This window comes from Aulonocara stuartgranti (genome assembly GCF_965226115.1).
Source record: "Aulonocara stuartgranti genome assembly, chromosome: 22".
Taxonomy (NCBI): Eukaryota; Metazoa; Chordata; class Actinopteri; order Cichliformes; family Cichlidae; genus Aulonocara; species Aulonocara stuartgranti.
The window spans coordinates 38,458,723-38,476,880 of NC_138957.1; the positions used below are offsets into that span (position 1 = coordinate 38,458,723).

General features: G+C 48.6%; 3 protein-coding genes and 1 long non-coding RNA gene across 9 annotated transcripts in view; 3 read left to right on the forward strand and 1 right to left on the reverse strand.

Annotated features, from left to right (window-relative positions):
- mllt11 (MLLT11 transcription factor 7 cofactor) overlaps window positions 1-1,992 on the forward strand; it is a 3,164-nt gene extending 1,172 nt beyond the window's left edge. Inside the window, exon 3 of the mRNA XM_082521918.1 lies at window positions 1,455-1,992. Coding sequence (XP_082378044.1) covers window positions 1,455-1,541 — 87 coding nt within the window. The 3' untranslated portion in view covers window positions 1,542-1,992. The remainder of the gene's footprint in view (window positions 1-1,454) is intronic.
- Window positions 1,993-2,820: 828 nt separating this feature from the next.
- Window positions 2,821-3,954, reverse strand: LOC309699059. Its single transcript, XR_014274244.1, has 2 exons — window positions 3,841-3,954; window positions 2,821-3,268 (listed from the first exon to the last, which is right to left on the reverse strand). It is a non-coding gene; the product is annotated as an uncharacterized lncRNA (long non-coding RNA).
- Window positions 3,170-13,068, forward strand: LOC309699042 (GA-binding protein subunit beta-2-like). Of its 5 annotated transcripts, none has more exons than XM_082521894.1 (8): window positions 3,170-3,282; window positions 5,150-5,257; window positions 5,729-5,896; window positions 5,977-6,171; window positions 9,788-9,941; window positions 10,252-10,428; window positions 10,512-10,630; window positions 11,428-13,068. In XM_082521894.1, the coding sequence occupies exons 2-8, from the start codon at window positions 5,150-5,152 to the stop codon at window positions 11,776-11,778; spliced, it is 1,272 nt and encodes a 423-aa protein (XP_082378020.1). In that variant the 5' UTR covers window positions 3,170-3,282; the 3' UTR covers window positions 11,779-13,068. The 5 variants fall into 5 exon arrangements, with proteins under 5 accessions (XP_082378020.1, XP_082378019.1, XP_082378018.1 ...); XM_082521893.1 differs by lacking the exon at window positions 3,170-3,282 and adding an exon at window positions 3,854-4,095; XM_082521892.1 differs by lacking the exon at window positions 3,170-3,282 and adding an exon at window positions 4,110-4,596.
- A 306-nt stretch (window positions 13,069-13,374) lies between these two features.
- LOC309699047 (acidic leucine-rich nuclear phosphoprotein 32 family member E-like) lies at window positions 13,375-18,025 on the forward strand. 2 transcript variants are annotated; one of them, XM_082521905.1, is made up of 7 exons: window positions 13,375-13,838; window positions 14,974-15,123; window positions 15,485-15,568; window positions 15,646-15,808; window positions 15,882-16,003; window positions 16,548-16,581; window positions 16,666-18,025. In XM_082521905.1, exons 1-7 carry the CDS (start codon window positions 13,617-13,619, stop codon window positions 16,749-16,751), a joined length of 861 nt encoding a protein of 286 aa, XP_082378031.1. In that variant the 5' UTR covers window positions 13,375-13,616; the 3' UTR covers window positions 16,752-18,025. The 2 variants fall into 2 exon arrangements, with proteins under 2 accessions (XP_082378031.1, XP_082378030.1); XM_082521904.1 differs by having other exon boundaries at window positions 13,388-13,838; window positions 15,446-15,568.
- The last annotated feature ends 133 nt before the right edge of the window (window positions 18,026-18,158 follow it).

The following is an 18,158-nucleotide window of genomic DNA, read 5'->3' on the forward strand; positions in this document are numbered from 1 at the left end:
ACAGGTGACACATGAAAATGTCCCACTGAGCAGTGTCCGACGAGCCGATATTTCCCAAATCATTATTTGGGAAAAATCTGTGATACAACACTCAAATCTCTGACAGCAGTTTTCAAAGTACTGCAGGCCTGATCATGTGATCAGTTCCAGGTGTATTTACCTCACAGCAGGTGAACACACTCCTGCTGAGAAAGTGCGAACACAAACAAAGGAAATATTGCTTCTAATGGAGACGCTCCAGCTTCAGCTCCAGCTGCTTTATCTGCACCTGCATGTAGATTTAGTGTACAGTTCCTGTGGGTGGTGCTGTGAGTGCTTCCATTGGCTGTTTCCAGAGGACATGAGACACTACACATATCAGGTGACTCTGGGTTCACCAGACCGACAAGCTCAAGTCCACACTCCAGACTTTCCTCTCCCGGCCGAGCCAACAATAAATTGTTCTCTCTTTGCCCCACACAGCCACAGTTTCCAACATCACGGTTACTGCACGCGTGTCACACCACAGACAAAAGCAGAGTGGAAACCTGACATCATGTCCACAGGAAAGAAATCTCCACGTCCTTCACTTACACGGGGGCTTCACTTTTCCTCACTGCTAATATGAAGTAATGCAGTCAGTCAGATGACGCGAGGAAGCTGTTTTCCCTGCAGACGTGCTGATGGTACGAAAGTGGTGTGATGTAGTTATGTATGTCGTAAACTCTTTGGATAAAGAGTGTTTGGGTAAAAACAGATTATTTTATTTATTTTATTGCATAAAATAGCTCTGATTGCAGAGTTTCTGACTCCACGTGACTCAGGCTCTCCTCCACAAATCCCAACATCACAGCTAACAGCTGGATTTTAGCCCAACAGCCATTTCCTGCTGTAGACACAGACAGTAAAGTGACAGTAGATCCTGGTTTAACATGAACTGACTACTGCAGCACTACAGTGATTCCCTCACACTGATGTTTAGCTTCACTGTCCTTATTTTCCTCTGAGGCACGGGTGGTCAACTCCAGGCCTCGAGAGCCGGGGTCCTTTAGGTTTTAGATGTGTCCTTGATCCAACAAAACTGATTCAAATGGCTAAATGACCTCCTCAGCATGTCTCGAAGTTCTCCAGAGGCCTGGTAATGAACTAATCATTTGATTCAGGTGTGTTGACCCAGGGTGAGGTCTAAAACCTGCAGGATGCCGGCTCTCGTGGCCTGGAGTTGGCCACCCCTGCTCTGAGGTATCGATCGTGTCACTAGTTAATGGCAGGCTCCGTACTGACTGGAGGGGGCGCTGTTTTTAAAACTTCACACATGAAGTTACACTATTGAGCCCTGCTCTCAGGATCTAACATAGATGTAAGTTAGCCTTTCTGCATGTAGAGTTTACTCCCCTCTTGGATTTTGCCCTTGGGCTGCGCTGTACAGAGACCTGTTGTTAACTGAAATGTGTCATTCCCTGTGTCTCCTGCAGAGGGAGCTGTCAGAGTTCTCCTCCTTTAATTACTGGAGAGCTCCGATTGCCGCTGTGGACGCCCTGCTCGCTGACCTGCTGCTGTGAAGCCAGCTAACCTCTGACCTCAGACCACACTGAAGCAAAGATGCAGGGTCTGCAGGACAGCACGTTAGGTGCACCACACTTCCAGTTTTCTTCCTGGGTGGAACAGGAAGTGTGGTGCTCTTTGAACCCTTTGATTATCGTTTGGTAAAATAAATTTGACTTGTGATGGAGCAGCTGATGTTTGAAGAACTGCGTCACCCTCTCAGGTGAGGTTCACCTGCAGAACTGAAGGAGATGATGTGACTGGTGTGACAAGGCTTTTTAATTTTCTGGTTTTTGAACAGACGCCTGTGAAGATCACATTGTTCTGTTTCATCTGTGCCTCTTTTCTTTTGTTACAGCTGTTCAGGTTAACCTCACAGTCTGCCCTGTTTATTATTTATTTATTTATTTGTGTAGCTGTAATCAAACCTCGCACTCCTGCCAACAACAATAAAAAAGTCCACAGTTACTCGTAAGTTTGGCTTTTATTACAGTAAAAGTAACTAATAAAGTCACACGATCATTAACTGGCCATGTATGTGAATTACAGTGACTATGGAGTAAACCTCGTCATACACGACGAATAAATTCGTGTTCAGCTTCAGGGTCAGAAACACCTCTGTGACATCACTGAGTAATGTTCACAGCACATACCCGAGTGATTACCTCATCACCTGCTGATGATTACAGAATGAGTCGGATAATCAATACATTTGATCAGCAGCTCCTGAAAAATGATCCTCTGAACAGAACCTCTTTCTTCTTGTGCCCGGCGCCTGGTGGTGGATTATGGTTAACGGAGTCGAACATCACAGAAGAAACTTGATTTCTATCATGTGCCTCAGAGCTTCAAACCTCCCTGCACCTGTTAAACAGCGTTTGATTGGTCCATAGGCGCTACAGGTGCAACTGACAGGAAACCCAGGTGTGCTTCTCTGTGATCTCTGCTGCAGGATTTAGCAGAGCTGCCCACGCACCTGAGCCATCAGCAGGTCTGTGCTGTTACCTGATTAGAAGTACTTTCTTATGTTTCACACCTGAACATCGAAAGTGGAGGTTTAAGCTCTTTCAGATCAAAACCCGGCTGACACGCATTTATTTGACCAATCACGTCTCCAAACATCAGGTCTTATTGGTCTGATTCCTCTCAGGTTAATCATGCATCAAGATAATTTTCTTCTTCTATGATCACCTGGGGTCATAGATCATCTCAGAGAAAACGCACACATCTGTCCTGTCCAACGTGACAGCTCACAAAAACCCATTATCCCTTTAAATAATCGAAACACGTCGAACAGACTATCACTTTTCTTTTTTTATTGGAGATTTATGAATAATTTAAGAACTTAATTTATACATATTTAAATGTGAAATTCCAGAAAACAAAACGCACGACTCTTCTTCTACTACTCCCAACATGTCGTACTCTTCTTTGCTGCGCAGGCGGGAATCAGCCTCTCCTGTTGGCTGATCTGTGGTCAGCCTCGGTCACTGCATCACAGCCCTGTGATGCACACTCTGTTCTTCAAACTGACCTCAGATCTCTTCGCCTCCGCCGGCACAGAGCCCGCCCCCTGGCAGGTTAACACTCTCCGGCTTCCACCTCCGGTGTCGCGGGGCCGCCATCTTTGTAGCACATTAAACATTTTTTTTTAAAAAAAATACCTGTTTGTGAAGGTTTTCTGAGCAGATAAGCGCACCTTTCCGGGTCCCATCCACGCCAGGAGGCGTACGATCGCGAGAACCTTGAGATAAGAAGGTAAAGCAGCTTTATTTTAACTTGTTCCAGCTTACATGCGCGCAGGCTAACGGCTAACATAGCTATAAGCTTTACAGAGGACCACACTTCCTTTGAAGACTTTCAACATAAAATAGTGTACGGTCCAACTGTGGATTTCAGGTACACTTTTACCGTTAATCAGTAGTTTATTGGTTTATTTGCTATTAATTAGCCGAGGGGAAAATACTATAAATTTACATTAGTTGTAATATGAATTTTACCTGCATTTTCGTCAAAAACGGACTATAGGCAGATATCTTCATGACAATAATGTCTGGTTTTCTTCACTTCCAAAGCCTGTTGGCTGAATGTTGTTATTGAGGGCTACCAAATGATTGAAATGCACTTTAAGATCTTTACTCAGAATTTTCAGGAAACATATTTAATTCACAAATACTAAATGGCATTAATCTGAACAATCCCTGTTAATAGTCCTAACGCTGACAGGAGTGCGATGATGACGGTTTACAGTTTTACAAAAACATTTAAATCACTGGACGGCTGGAGAGGCTCTTATTTTGAAGGTTACACCCTTACCATCCGGCCGCGTCTCGCTAACTTTTCTCCGTAAACAGACTCGCTAGAGTCGGACGGGCCAAGCTCTCTTAGTGTTCGGCATTCATGTTCTGGTGCGGTTCTAGTCTTGAAGTGTACGCCTGACTGCACCCATTCTTCCGTAGCACGGATCACAAAACAAGCACAAGCTCCCGCAGACGCCCACGGTGGGGCGGCTAGCATCGAGCCGCTAAGGTTAGCAGCGAGGAGTAGCGCGGCCCCACAAACCTGGAGCCGGTAAGTACTCCCTTCGTCGGCCGCCGCGGGACCACAGCCGCCCGCCGCGGGACCACAGCCGCCCGCGTGCTCCGGCTCGCGTCCTCCGCACGAAGGTGGAATTGCGCGCGCCAGAGTCAACCTTTCCGCACGAGGCTCCGGTGAGCGGTATGACTGCGCGCGCTCCGACAACACCGACTAACCGGATGTGGAAGTAGTTTTTTCTCCGCGTGTAAAATAGGAAATTTCTGTGTGACTTCCCCCGGAAAACCAACAACTTAATATCAAACGGTTTCCTGTCGGTGTTGTTGTGACCGTGGCGGCGGTGCGGGTGGCGAAGAAGAGCACGGACAGGCTGCGCGGGGCGACGCAGCTCATGGCGGAATTTTTCTGCCCGTCGAGGCGCCTAAAATGGCTCCTCGGCCGCGGAGAGGAATCTCGTCCTTCTCTGCTGTTTCGCAATCACGAGAGCGGTGTGACTACCCGATTTCCATTATCGGACACGGCCTGGGGCACGTTCTGGTAAAATAAAAGCATTCGGTCGGGTGTGAGCCTCCACAACTCGCTCACAGCGGGCCTGGGGGGGTTCAGTCAGCCCCCTGGTGCACTTTAGCAGGTTTCTGTAGCCCTGCCGTGCTAAACCCTCAGCTACGGACCCGTTATCCGACACACACAGGTTTTTGTTATTTGTGTCTTTTAAAGAGGAGCTAACCCACTGCACATGAGTAGATGTTAGCAAACACACTTTACATTTCTGCTCTTAAAACATAAGCGGGCAACTTCAACTTGAGCCTTACCGACGGAGCAGGCGCAGATGAACCATGTGTGTCCGATAATAGACACCTAACTGTTAGCTTCAGATAAGCGAGCTGGTACGTTTGAAGGAGTTGTTTAATCAGACAGGCTGAGAGAAGTTAAACAGTGTTTTTAAGAAATGTTGAATTAAAGGTTTTTGTTGGTCATAAACAACACCCTGCAAATAAAGGATGGACACTGCAGCTTTCATTGGCTGTTTGAGGATGCCTGAAGTTACTGATTGGGAGAATTGATCAGCTGTATCGATCCCTTTCTGCAGATGTCGCTGGTCGATTTGGGGAAGCGGCTGCTAGAGGCAGCCCGGAAAGGTCAGGATGACGAAGTTCGAAATTTGATGGCCAACGGGGCGCCGTTCACCACTGACTGGGTGAGACTCTGCTGCATGCTTTTTTTTTCTTTTTTTTTTAAATAGCACTAATAATGGGATGGGAACGTCAGCAGGCGGCACAGTGGTTAGCACTGTTGCCTCACAGCAAGAGTTCAGTTCCACCATCAGGCCGGGGTCTTTCTGTGTCGAGTTTGCGTGGGTTCTCTCCGGGTACTCCGGCGTCCTCCCACAGTCCAAAGACTTGTTAGCGGGTTAGGTTAAAGTTAGGTGTGAATGTGAGTGCCTGTGTCTATGTGTTAGCCCTGCAACAGAATGGCAACCTGTCCAGGGTGTACCCCGCCTCTCACCCTAAGACAGCTGGGATAGGCTCCAGCGCCCCTGAACAGGATACGCGGAAGTGAGTGGATGAAGGGTGGGACTTGAACCTTGAAAAAGAGTTGTTTCTGAGACTCTGAGATAGAAAGCTGCACCTGAGCTCACCTGTTCTGGCTCCTTCTCACTCACCTTCAGCTTGGGACGTCCCCGCTCCACCTGGCCGCTCAGCATGGCCATTACTCCACTGCCGACGTCCTGCTGAGGGCCGGTGTCAGCAGAGACGCCCGCACCAAAGTGGACCGCACCCCGCTGCATATGGCTGCCGCCGAGGGACACACGGTCATCGTGGAGCTGCTGGTCCGGGTAAGACGGCTTGTCTTCATTGGAAGGCTCTGTGTGCTCTAAGCGCTGTGATCTTTGACATATGTGGACCTCCCTTTTAGAACGGCGCTGACATCAACGCCAAAGACATGCTGAAGATGACGGCGCTGCACTGGGCAGCACAGCATGGGCACCACAGCGTGGCTGAAACGCTCATCAAGCACGGCGCTGACGTACACGCGCTCAGCAAATTCGACAAGACGCCATTCGACATCGCCATGGACATCCAGAACACGGAGCTGATGCTGCTGCTGCAGGTGAGTCGACAAGCAGAAGCAGAACATTGAGGTTTCAGTGTGACAGAAAGGTTACAGGTGTGCTCGCACTCTGCAGCGAGGTCGATAACAGAGACTTTCAGGCTGCCCGGAGATCAGGTGAGGCAGACATTTCGCCCGAGTTGTTTTGTGTAGGAATGTTTGTTGCCGGGAGGCCGTAATCAGAGCTGTCTGAGGAAAGGATCTTTAATGCTTCCTTTATTGCCTCCTTTAGCAGAGGAGACACTGGAGTGTTCTTTATGAAAGGGGAGCAGAAAACGCTATCCCATAATTCATAGCAGCAGACTGGAACAATGGATCAATGTTCATTATAACAACATTTTCCGTCTGGTGCAGTGAGCTGCTGAGAGTTTCTGTGCTGCAGTCACTGATAGAATTTATTTACAGCCGTTTCACGTCCGTGACACCGTCAGTCAGCTGAGAGCAGCTCGAGTGATGACAGCACTTGTGTTACTGTGCTTCAGTAGCACAAACACTCAGTCAATAATCCGACAGACTAACACACTTGTCTTTGTTTCACTTGTTGTTTACTGCAGAGAGGCGCTGTGTGTGCACACTGCTGTGAAAAATAAGCTGAGTTCAGTTTGTTGCTGCTGTGAAATCCTGCTTTAATGACAAGCTTTGCTGTAAACACACAGAGGTCTGAGCTAATTGTACCGTGACAGACGCGTGGCAGAGACGACCACATTTTCAGCACTTTTATTTCTGGTTGTCGTACCTCACACACGGCTGCAGCTTTTCAGTTGCTGTCTAACACACACCAACGACAACAACGGGACCCAGTGCACTCTGCTTTGAAGCTGTTGAGGCGCGGTTGCTGCTCGGGTGTGTCCGCGTCCCCCACAGCCGCGCCACACATGCACTTCTCAAAAGGTTGATTCTATTCATCTGGACCCTTCGTCATCATCCAGGTGACTTCTTCAGTCTCAGCTGACTTCAGGTTTCCAACCTTATAAACGGGACATTTGCACAATGACTAAAACTAGCCCCACTGAAGGAACAATGGGCTGTCAGATCCTTGGGGTGGGCCAATTTTTGGGGTTTAAAAGCCACAGAGACGCGGTGTTTAGAAAAAATGTGTCTCAGCTGCTCCGATACGCCTGACATGTACGGGATCACTACAGGTTTTCGCTTGGGCGGCAGTTGTGCGTCAGCTTTTAGATGTCCCCCATTACTGATGGAAATCTCACAGTCTAAGAAGGCTAACCTGCCACTTTTCATATCCTCCCTGGTGAATTTGATGTGTTGGTCCACCGAGTTAATGTAATCCGTGAATTGTGGAACGTCCTGAGATTTGATTTTCACCCAGGTGTCATCCACATACCTGAACCAATGGCTTGGTGATGTTCCAGGGTAGGATAGCAAAGCCCTCTTCTCCACTTCTGAAACGGATGAAATGAAGACACAGTTCAAACACATGTAGTCGATGCTGAGAGTGGTCCTGTTGCTGAGGTTGGGGTTATCCTGTAATCTCTTACGAACTAGGGCTGGGCCATATTATACCGTTCACGGTAATACCGGTACAATGTTAGGCAATGATAACAAAATAAAATATTGTGATAGAATACGGGTAAAACATGCACGCGCAGTGCCTTTGTTTATAATACGCACATGGTGGAAAAAGCATGGCAGCAACAGAGAATGAGAAGGGGGAAAGCGGCTCGTTGAGTGAAACGGATGAACCAGAATTGGTTTGTAAAAATGCTGCAACTTCAGTGATGTGGAACTGGTTTGGTGTTGTCTGCCAGATACACAACAAAGCACTTTTTTTTTTTTTTTTTTTTTGTAGAACATGCAAGCGGGCGTCGTTATTGCCATATTTGTCGGACGGAGGTGCTCTTAAATCAGGGAGTAATCTGGGTCCAAACCTCCGTCAGCTTCAGGTCCCAAAGTCAAACGAACACTGCACCATCACTGAGAGTTAACCTCTTAAGCCTGAAGGGGGTTTCTGAGCTTCATGCTCGAAAATGCAATGCCCAAATTTAATTGGTTATTTCTCTGCAATTACAAACTCTGTGCTTACAATCTTGGTATCAAAATAAAGCTAACACTTGTGAGATTTCATCAGAGGTGTAACTATTGAAGCAGATATTACTGTGTCAAAGTTACTGAGACTGGAACACAGAAAAAGTAAGTAGATTTTATCCTTGCGTAATTCTTTTTAAAATTTTTAGCATATAACCCTTTTAAAAATATGCCTCAGATCACATTTGGTTCCAGAATTTCAGTAACCAACATAATATAATAACCAACATAATATAAACATCATCTGTGCAAAGATTTATGTTTCTAAAGTGAAACAGTGAAAAATTACAGCCCTGGGTAAGCCAATCTCTGTCTTAGCGTATTTGCGCCGCTGTGTGTTTTTGTGGTTTTCTTTTGCGGTTCATTCAGTGAATTTTGGTCTGATCGTGGTGAAGCTTGGTGTGTGGAGTCAGTGATAGCCCTGGAAGCTAACCAGTCTATCTTTAGCCGGTTACATGAAGTCTGGAGAATTTCCGGTTCGGTTTTGTTTGTTTAGCAGTCTTCTGCGCATTTACATAACTGCTCGTTTAATCATGGCTTGTTTTCAATGTATTTGGTGGTTGTAGAAATGGTTTATATGACATTTTAGCTGAGATTCAGAGGTTTCTGTGGACACCACATGTCTGGACTTATATTTCTCACCCCGTGTTATAACCAATTAAACGTGATCTCCTCCTTTTTGCCCCCGGTACCAGGGGCATGGGGCTGAAGTGGTTGATAACTGTCTAAATTCTTTCATCCTTAATAAAATGATCAGCGTAGCTGTTTTACCAGGTGTAACTATGAAGTTTAACATCCAGGCATCCATGAAAACAGAATTTATTACATTATGTTATTACATTACATTTGCACTGTTAAATGTTTTTATAGCTTTAATGCACAAAAAAACAGCTGCTTTTTTAAGTGAAAACAAATGGATGGGTTTTTTGTTTTATTTTCAATTTGTCAGTTATATTGTTATCGCAAATTTTCAAATATATATATCGTGATAAATATTTTTGGCCATATCGCCCTGCTCTATTACGAACTACCTCCAACACTTCAGTGACTGGGATGCAAGTGAAGAGAGGTGTAACATGGAATGAGACCATGGTTTCATCTGCCTCCATAATGACTCAACATGTCTGGATGTTCAGAGCTGCCGACCAACGGGCTTAGGATCGAAGCCAGAAACTCTGACATGCTATAGGTGACCAAGGTGATCATGCAATCACACGTTCTGATAACATCTCCCCTCATAACAGGAAACAGGAATCATAGCAGCCTGGATCCTAACCTATCCCAACCCCTTTACACCCACAGCCGGCAGAAGAAAAGGACATGGGGGGCGTTCCAAAAGTCTCTCCTGTGTCTTTGTACAGTGTTTACAGGAAGTGGGTGGGGTTACTTTGTATGATTGTAGGGTCTTTGCCTTTCAGTACAAAGCACCTGCGCACACCTGATGGCGCCAGAGTGAGGATAAATAAAATGCTACTAACAGAAGCCTCCTGATTGGTTGATTCTGCGGAGGTAGAAATGCAGAAAAAGGCACCTTTAAATTAATGAATGCTTCACTGTGTGTGTGTGTGTGTAGGAGGGCATGCAGAATCAGGTGAATATGAACCAGGTGAGCATGAATGTGGAGACGAGCAGCACCACCAACCAACCACAGTTCATCATCCAGGGCATACCTGCCATTCAGGGGGGCGTGGTCAACCTGGCCGAGCTGCTCAACAAGGCCAATGCAGGTGAGATGTGTGCACACACACAGAGCCCTTTTCCATCTCTACCTCTTTGGTCGGCACGTCACAGCTTGACACGGTGGTAGCAGCTGGTCATTTTTCAGTACTTACTACACCGGGGTTTCCAAGCGATCCAAAAATGCAACCTCAGCAGATTTCTTGCCACCGAATGGCTGGTCAGTGGAAATACTCTGTGAGTCACGAGAGCGCCTCCTTCACGCCATTTTTGAAATGCTGCACAAACAGTACCGCGGTCCCCGACACCGATGAGAAGCCGCAGACCGCATCGCTGTAACGACCCCCTTTTGTTTTTCAGGAGACTCTGAGGAAGCGATGGCTGCCAGCGCTCTTGACTCCAACATCCAGCACGCCACCGTCGTAAACGAAGGTGGTCAGAGGGTCATCACCATAGTAACCGACCAGCACGGAAACCTGCAGACAACAGGAGGGATGGCACAGCCGTTCTTCGTCACCATGCAGCATGGACAGCAGAGTATGATACTGATGCCTTTGAACAGGAAGTGGCGGGAAGTCCTGAGGCCATTTACATCCTGATTTTTATTTTATCTTATCCAGTGCTTGCCGTGCCTGCCAACACCGTGACAGAGGAGGTGGTGACGGAGGAGCCGCAGCCTCCGCCCTCCAGGAAGAGGAAGCTGGAGGTGACCAACAACCACAACAACACGGGAGAGACGGTGAGCGCCGCCTCCACACTGTGATCAGTGACCTCTGACCTCTGAACGCCGCTCACAGTTTCAGCGAGCTGCGTTTTACAGTGTATAGAAAACAACACTGACCCCAGGCCTAACAAGATGTCACCCTGCCAATGACCCACTGTAGTCTTGAGGGACCATAAAGAAGCGTGTGTGTGTGTGTGTGTGTGTGTGTGTGTGTGTGTGTGTGTGTGTGTGTGTGTGTGTGTGTGTGTGTGTGTGTGTGTGTGTGTGTGTGTGTGTGTGTGTGTCAGATTTGTATAAACCTGCAGAGCTGTGTTCGCCTGAATGATGTGTGCCAGCTCCACTGTGTGTGGATCTAAAGTTGATTTCATCCAATGCTTTTATTTTGAATATGGCTCTGTAGCGCCGTTAACATGGCCGTGCCTCTTGGAACCACGCCACAAACCCAACAGGAAGTTAGACCGTTGTCGTTGCCCCGCTGTAATTGAATTGGATTTGAATCGGGGATCATTTGTGAGCCGGTGCTGTGGGTGGGTTCACAGTGTGGGTTAGTTTGGAGCGAAATTTCCCCAAAAGAGTTGCAAATGCGTACGGCGTGATCCTCGAGCGTGATGTCCAAACCTGAAGTCCAGTTTCATGAATCTGACAATTTCCTCTTTCGAAATCCCCTCAGTGCTACAAATGTCTGAAACCACACCAGCATTCAATACGTGTGCACACGTCACACCACATGGGTTTCTCTCCGTGGTTTGGGTGGGGTGCGCTGGTCTGTATGGTTTTGTGCTGATCGATGAGGATTATTTGTTTTCCTGCAGGAGCTGTTGCAGAGGCAGCTGCAGGAGGCCAACAGGAAGGCGCAGGAGTACCGACAGCAGCTGCTGAGGAAGGAGCAGGAGGCGGAGGAGTACCGCATCAAGCTGGAGGCCATGGCCCAGAGTCAGGCTGGCACCGCCACCGCAAACACGGCGGCTGGCGCCACCAACGCTGCTGCCAGCCCCGAGGAGGTGGTGGGAGGAGAGGAGGATGAGGAGGAGGGATCTGGCGGCGTGGTGGAGGAGGAGGGCGAGATGGTGGTGCTGCAGGAGGGGGGCATCATCATGGAGGGAGAGGAGGGTCAAGTGACGCTGGTGGAGGCGGGGGGAGAGGCGACGGAGGTGAGCTCCTAACGGAGCGCAGCAGGCGGGATTTGCACGATGTACTCATGCCCACAAAAAGACCTGATCCTGGCGTGACACATGCTTCAACAGGGGGCGGAGTTCGGCTCAGCGCCATCCAGACTCCCCGGTTTAGAAACCTTTCACTTCTTTTTTTCAGCAGGGTCCAAAATGGCTGCCGCGTAGAGGACATTGATGACCCAAGGAGGAAGAGGGACCTTGTTTACCCTCAGCCATTTGTTCCCCGAATGCCGCTTTAACGTGTTTCCTCTGCCCGGCGCTGGCGGAGAGGAAGCTTCTTCAAATGTTCCTTCTATGGACTGATTCCTGCCACTCACACCCTTCACCATCCAGCGGAGGGTGCTGTGAAAGGAGCCGGTTTTCCAGGAATGCTCGGACTCTGCTGTGTTCTTCCGATGTGACCTTGTGTTCATGAGCTGCAGGAAGCGTTACTCTGTCTTCCTGTGACCTTTGACCTGAGCTGAACCAGCTCCATCATGGACTCTGTTCATTAATTATGATGTTGTTTCCAGGTGGTTTCTAAAGGGGCACGCTAAGGTCAGGTGACTATTGATGTCACTACTGAAGTCACATGACCAGCAGTGTGACGCTGCCCTGCTCCACCCTCCTCCACCTCACTCATCTACATAACCGTCCTTAAATTTGGTCTTTTAACTCCTCCCACTTTGGTTTGTGACACTTACATGTTTTGATTTTTACACCAACATCAGACTGGTCACATCACCTCAAGGTCACCGCCACAGCTGTCTCGTAAGCAAACAGCTGTTCTGTGTAAATGCTTCACCGTGAATAATGTGTTTCCTGTTAGAATCTTTCACTTCCTGTCAGGACAGGAAGTGCTAAACGCTAATTCATTCCAGGATACTCTAGACAGGAAATGGAAACCTTAATTGGCCTGCCAGGTGAAAAGTGTCAAGTATAGCTGAGCTTGCCTGATCCTGGACAGTGTGCCTCACCTGCACTGCTCCACCGCTCACTTTTTCATTTCAGAGATAGGCGATGTCACACCTGAGGCTGCAGGAGTGCTCCTCTGCGAGGCTCATGTCTGCCCAGCCTGCTCCCTTATAGAAGCCCACCTGAGAACACACCTGTCCTCCATCACCTGTATAACTTCAGCCATTTTTATACACTCAGTGACGTCGACTTTTTCAGTGTACATATAAATTTGTATTTTTGTAAACTGTACCTTAATGCTTCATGATGATGATGGCGGCTGCCTGTGTACCTGTGATCTCAGGTAAACGCTTCTTCCTTTCAATAAAAGCTTGTTTCATAAGCTAATAGCGAGGTGTTTACTGACCTTAAGGAAATGTCCTGTTTTAGTTTAGCTCCTGTCCTGTAGCTTACAGGCGAATGAACAACGCGTCCCTGATTCTGGATGAAGAACTGAGCTGGACACCGTGGCATCCAGGCTCTGATTTTTGCATTCAAGTGTTTTCTGCACAAACTTAATTGGTAACAGGGGTGATGAGTGCTGGGAGACTGACAAAGCAACAAGGGCCAGCTGCTGCTGTGATGGCAAAATGATTACAATGATGTTTAAGTTTTATATCCATGATGCATTTATTGAGCCAGCTGTAAAGTCAAGTTTAATTGTATTCATACTCTTGAAACTAGTGCAGCGCTTCTGGCCTGTAAATAATTATAGAGCGGTTCATTTTTTTTTTATTAGAACTGCTTTATTTCACTCTGATCTTTCTTTAATTCAATGAAAGAAAAAGGAAGCTTTTGTGCGATTAAACTGCAACTCCCATGAAGCTTTGCAGTGCCGTCTGGGTTTCATGACAAACGACCTATCTGGTAGGACTAGACCTAATCAAGTCTGATTGATGTGCCCGCCGTCCAATCAGCGGTGGCTCAGGCGTGCACGTCCAACCCCGTGGGTTGGTGGGCGGGGCTCGCCGTATCATGGAGGATCAGTAGGCGAACGGCAGCCAGCAGAGGAAGGCAGGCACCGCTCCGACCCCGGGACGCCGTCAGCCGTTCACCGCCACAGCATGGACATGAAGAAGAGGATCACCCTGGAGCTGCGGAACCGGAACCCGGCGGAGGTGAGCCGTTCGGTCTTTGATGTGGCCCGGCAGGTGCGCCCGGGGTCCGGGTGCCCGCTCTCGGGCGTCCAGCTGACGGTCACGACGGGATGCGGAGCATCCTTCAGCTCTGGCCGTCCGAATAGCAGCGGGTTTATAGTCTTAATCCCAGCGGGTCCGGCGTAAGGAGGCAGGGTAACCCGCCTAGGGTGGACGGTGAGTCCCGGAACAGACCGCTCCTCGGAGCCTCCGGGACAGCGACACGGAGCTCGTTTCAGAGGCGGTACCGGGTCACAGAAGCGGATTAACCGCGGAAATGTTCTCTCCTGGCGGACCCTGCGGGCCGTAACTGTAACGAGAGTACCGGGTAACCGGTTTTAGCCTTGCAGATTAGGGCTGGATTACTGCTCGGGAATGTCCTAATCTCCGTTACAGCGAAGTACCGGAGTCCGTGCGCCCGTCGTATGGTGCCGCGTGCGCGCGCTTATGCGTTATATAAGCTGCAGCAGTTGAATAACACGCTCCGCCATTCGGGGGGGGGGGGGGGGGGGAGCAGATGGTGAGTGCCGCCCCCTCCCTACAGGAGTCGGGAGGGGGTGCGGGCGCGTTACATAAACAGGAAGCCAGCGAGAGTCAACGTCACTAACCCTGATCTCCGATCAGATTATTGATCCAGCTGACGGAGGCTGTGTGGACGATCAAACGTGACAAAAGGGCTAATTTACGTGTAGATAACTACCTGCTCTGCACTCACCTGTTCAGCTGCATTGTCGAGCCATCTCTACTGGGTTTACCTTTATTTGCTCTGATTGGTTTTCCACACTCTCCGCCCACTCTGATTATAAGTGTGAGTGTTTACCTGTCCATCACGCCTGGCTCGCTCTGGCTCATGTTACAGCAGCCTTCTTAATCAATATGAGTTGCCAGGCAACCTGTAAGTATAATTAACAATTTGTACAGGCTCAGAATGACCTCGACTGTGGTCCTCGTGTTAACTCGGGCTTGACTTATAAACTGATAAATAAACAAATATCACATCTATCACGTTCTGTCTTCTGTACAGTCAGGTATAGGGTTCATCAATACTTCATGTTCAAACTGATTAATAAAACACACACAGAGGCTTATGTCCCATCATGCTCTGCTCTGTCCTCAGATCGCAGAGCTGGTGCTGGACAACAGCCGCTCGGCAGACGGCGAGGTCGACGGTCTGACCGATGAGTTCACGGAGCTCGAGTTCCTCAGCATGGTCAACGTTGGTCTGACCTCGTTCGCCAAGCTGCCCTCGCTGCCCAAACTACGCAAGGTGAGCTCACCTGTCTGACCTCATCAACGGTGCATTCAAACATTTTCAGGGGGAAGAAGGAGATTGGGTTTGAGGTCAGAGAGCACCCTCTGCGGGTGGGAGAGATCTAACGAGCAGGGGGCCTTTGTGCTTTGACAGGTGTAACTGGCAGTATGAAGAACCAATGCCACCAAAATCAAAATCTGCTAAATTAATGTGTAAATGAAGGTGTAGTGGACCCACAAAGTGAAAAGGAAGAAATCCTAATTTTTTGTTTCACACATGGACTGTGGTTCTCCTGGCGGATGGTTTTCCTGACATTCTTGTCTTTGCTCCCCCTCAGTTGGAACTGAGCGATAACAATTTGTCGGGTTCTCTTGAGATGCTGTCGGAGAAATGTCCAAACCTGACCTACCTGAACCTGAGTGGGAACAAGATCAAGGAGCTGAGCACCGTGGAGGCGCTGGTGAGGTTCTTGCGCTGCTCCAGCCATGCTCACAGAGGAAACGTTCTGAGGTTCTAACGTGTCGTTTCCTCCTGTAGCAACACCTGAAGAGCCTGCAGAGCCTTGACCTGTTTAACTGCGAGATCACGTCTCTGGAGGAGTACCGGGAGAGCGTGTTTGAGCTGCTGCCCCAGGTGACCTACCTGGACGGCTTCGACCAGGAGGACAACGAGGCACCCGACTCCGAGGCGGAGGACGAAGGTGAGACCCGCTCAGACGGAGCGCCGTCCTCCTCCTCGTCTCTGTTTCGTCATGCCCGTGTGCGTGTTTGCAGATGAGGATGGCGAGGACGGGGCGGGGCCAACTGGCGCGTACGATGAGGAGGAAGACGAGGACGAGGACGGCTCGGAGAGTGCAGAGGCGGGGCTGGGTTTCCAGGTGAACCGCGCCAACCAGGTGAGCAAATCCAGCTTCATCCTGCAGGTGGAGCCGCAGATGATCCTGGGGTCAGCAGACAATCCCAGGTCCTCCAGTCTGCATGACAAAGTGTCCTTGGCCAAGACCCTGAACCCCGAGTTTCCCCGCAGTGTGTGTGTGTGTGTGGTGTGTGTGTGTGTGTGTGTGTCCGACAGCCAAACCTTCTGTTGTCAGCCACGCCCCCCGTCACTGACAGTTTTGAGGATTAAAAGCACCAAAACAACTATTTGTCATTAACAAAAATTTTTCACCAAAAGCGACACTTTTGTATTTCTCCATTTGTAATGTAATAATTTCTTTGTATTTGTTTATCCTTCTTTTATGACGTATTTCATTTTGTTTTTATTTCCTACATTATTGTTTTTCATTATGTTCTATTACATCTGTTTTTGGAACTTTTGGTCCTCTGAACCTGACGACGAGTTAAATTTGTTTCCTCTGATAACGTGTTCGTTCACTTCCTGTCAGAGGCGTCCAGTCAGAAACGTAAATCTGCTTCTCTTCTTTCTGTGCTTCATCTCAGGATGACGATGAGGAAGACGAAGAGGAGGAGGATGGTGAGCATGTGTTTCAGTGTTGCAGCTGTATCTAGGCTCCAGGTGGGCGGGGCGTGCCCTGATTGGTCCGTTCTGTTTCTGCAGATGATGCGGCGGGCGTTCAGGGACAGAAGAGGAAGAGACAGGCGAACGATGAAGGCGAGGAGGATGACGATGATGATGATGTCTAATCTTGTAGCTGGCCGCCGTCTGTGTGGCGTCCTGTTCTCCTTGGCGGCGGCGTCCCCTGAGATAGTTTGCGTTTGTGAGTCAAGTGTTTAATTTTAGAGAATTTCTGAGAGATTTTGTCCGAACCCCACGCTTCCTGCTGAAGACGCCACGTTTCCCTCTTTTCCCCACCCCGAACTTTGAGCCGCGTTTGAACGCCTCGCTAGTTTGCTGAGCTTCCCGCGTCCTCAGTGGGTTTCAGCTCCTCTGGTCGCCGTTTTCTTTATTATTTCAGGGGCGGCGTTTCCTCCGAGGGGACTGAACGACCTCCCGATGGTTTGTCCTACACTTCCAACACAGCAGAAAGCCACTAGCTTCCAGCGTTAGCGTGTTAGAGCTACAGACAGATGAAAATTAGACCAATGAGTCCAAGCCCGCTTCGTCTGATCAGCCCGGCCCCACCTCGCTATCTGCTCGGGTTTTCGTTGGTGGTTTACTGCGAGCAGGAACTGCAGCCATCCGATAAACGCACTTTCACCTTCCCAGCAGCAGGGCGCGCTCTCCAAATCTCCTCATGACCTTCCTTTTATTGTTTTACTGTTTGACCTTTGACTTTCTCTGCCCTGAATCTATAACTAAATGTGATCAGCTCAGCGCCCAATTACAGCCAGTAGCTCTGAGAAACATGACAGTGAAACAGGAAGTGATTAGTTTAATAATAAAGCTGAGAACGTGAGGGGAGCGTTTGAGTTTTCACGATATCAGCTCCTCCATCAGAGTAAAAGCTGGAACATTCAGGAGCCAGTCAGGAAAAACGGGGCGGTGCTTCCGAAAATATCAGCTGATGTGAAATAAACTGAAATTGTGTGATTTGGATGTTTTATGATCGTTTTTAATGCATTTCAGAGGCTAAACGGCTTGAAGAAAGTTACACTAAACTCCTTCCATCTAAAATGAAAAATACACTTTATTTATTTATGTTAGTTTTTCCTCACCACAGTCGCTTTGAAGTGGTCGTTACTGTTGCTGTGTTAGCGCCCCCTGCTGCCTTTGAACTGGTGTGTTGTCATTCAACAGGTCAAAGTGTGTGACCTGCTGAGGTCAGGGTGAACTCACCACTTCTAAGGCAATACTGTAAATAGACTCAGTTTGGGGTTTTTGAAGTTTTTTATTTTGATGTATCTGCAGCGAGGTAACCCCATCTCTGACCTTTGAACCCTCACCCTGTCTGTAGGGTCAAGATGTTTTACTCTTTGTGGTGTTTGAGTTTTAAATAAAAGATTTTAAACAAGTAAAAGCAGAGTGTGGTGATGTGCTCAGGACAATGGGGAAAAAGCAGAGACGGAGCTCAGTACCCGAGTAAAAGTACTTTCCAGGAGGACAGGAAGTCAGGATGAAACCCTCCGACCTGCACGCCGGCGCTCCTCATC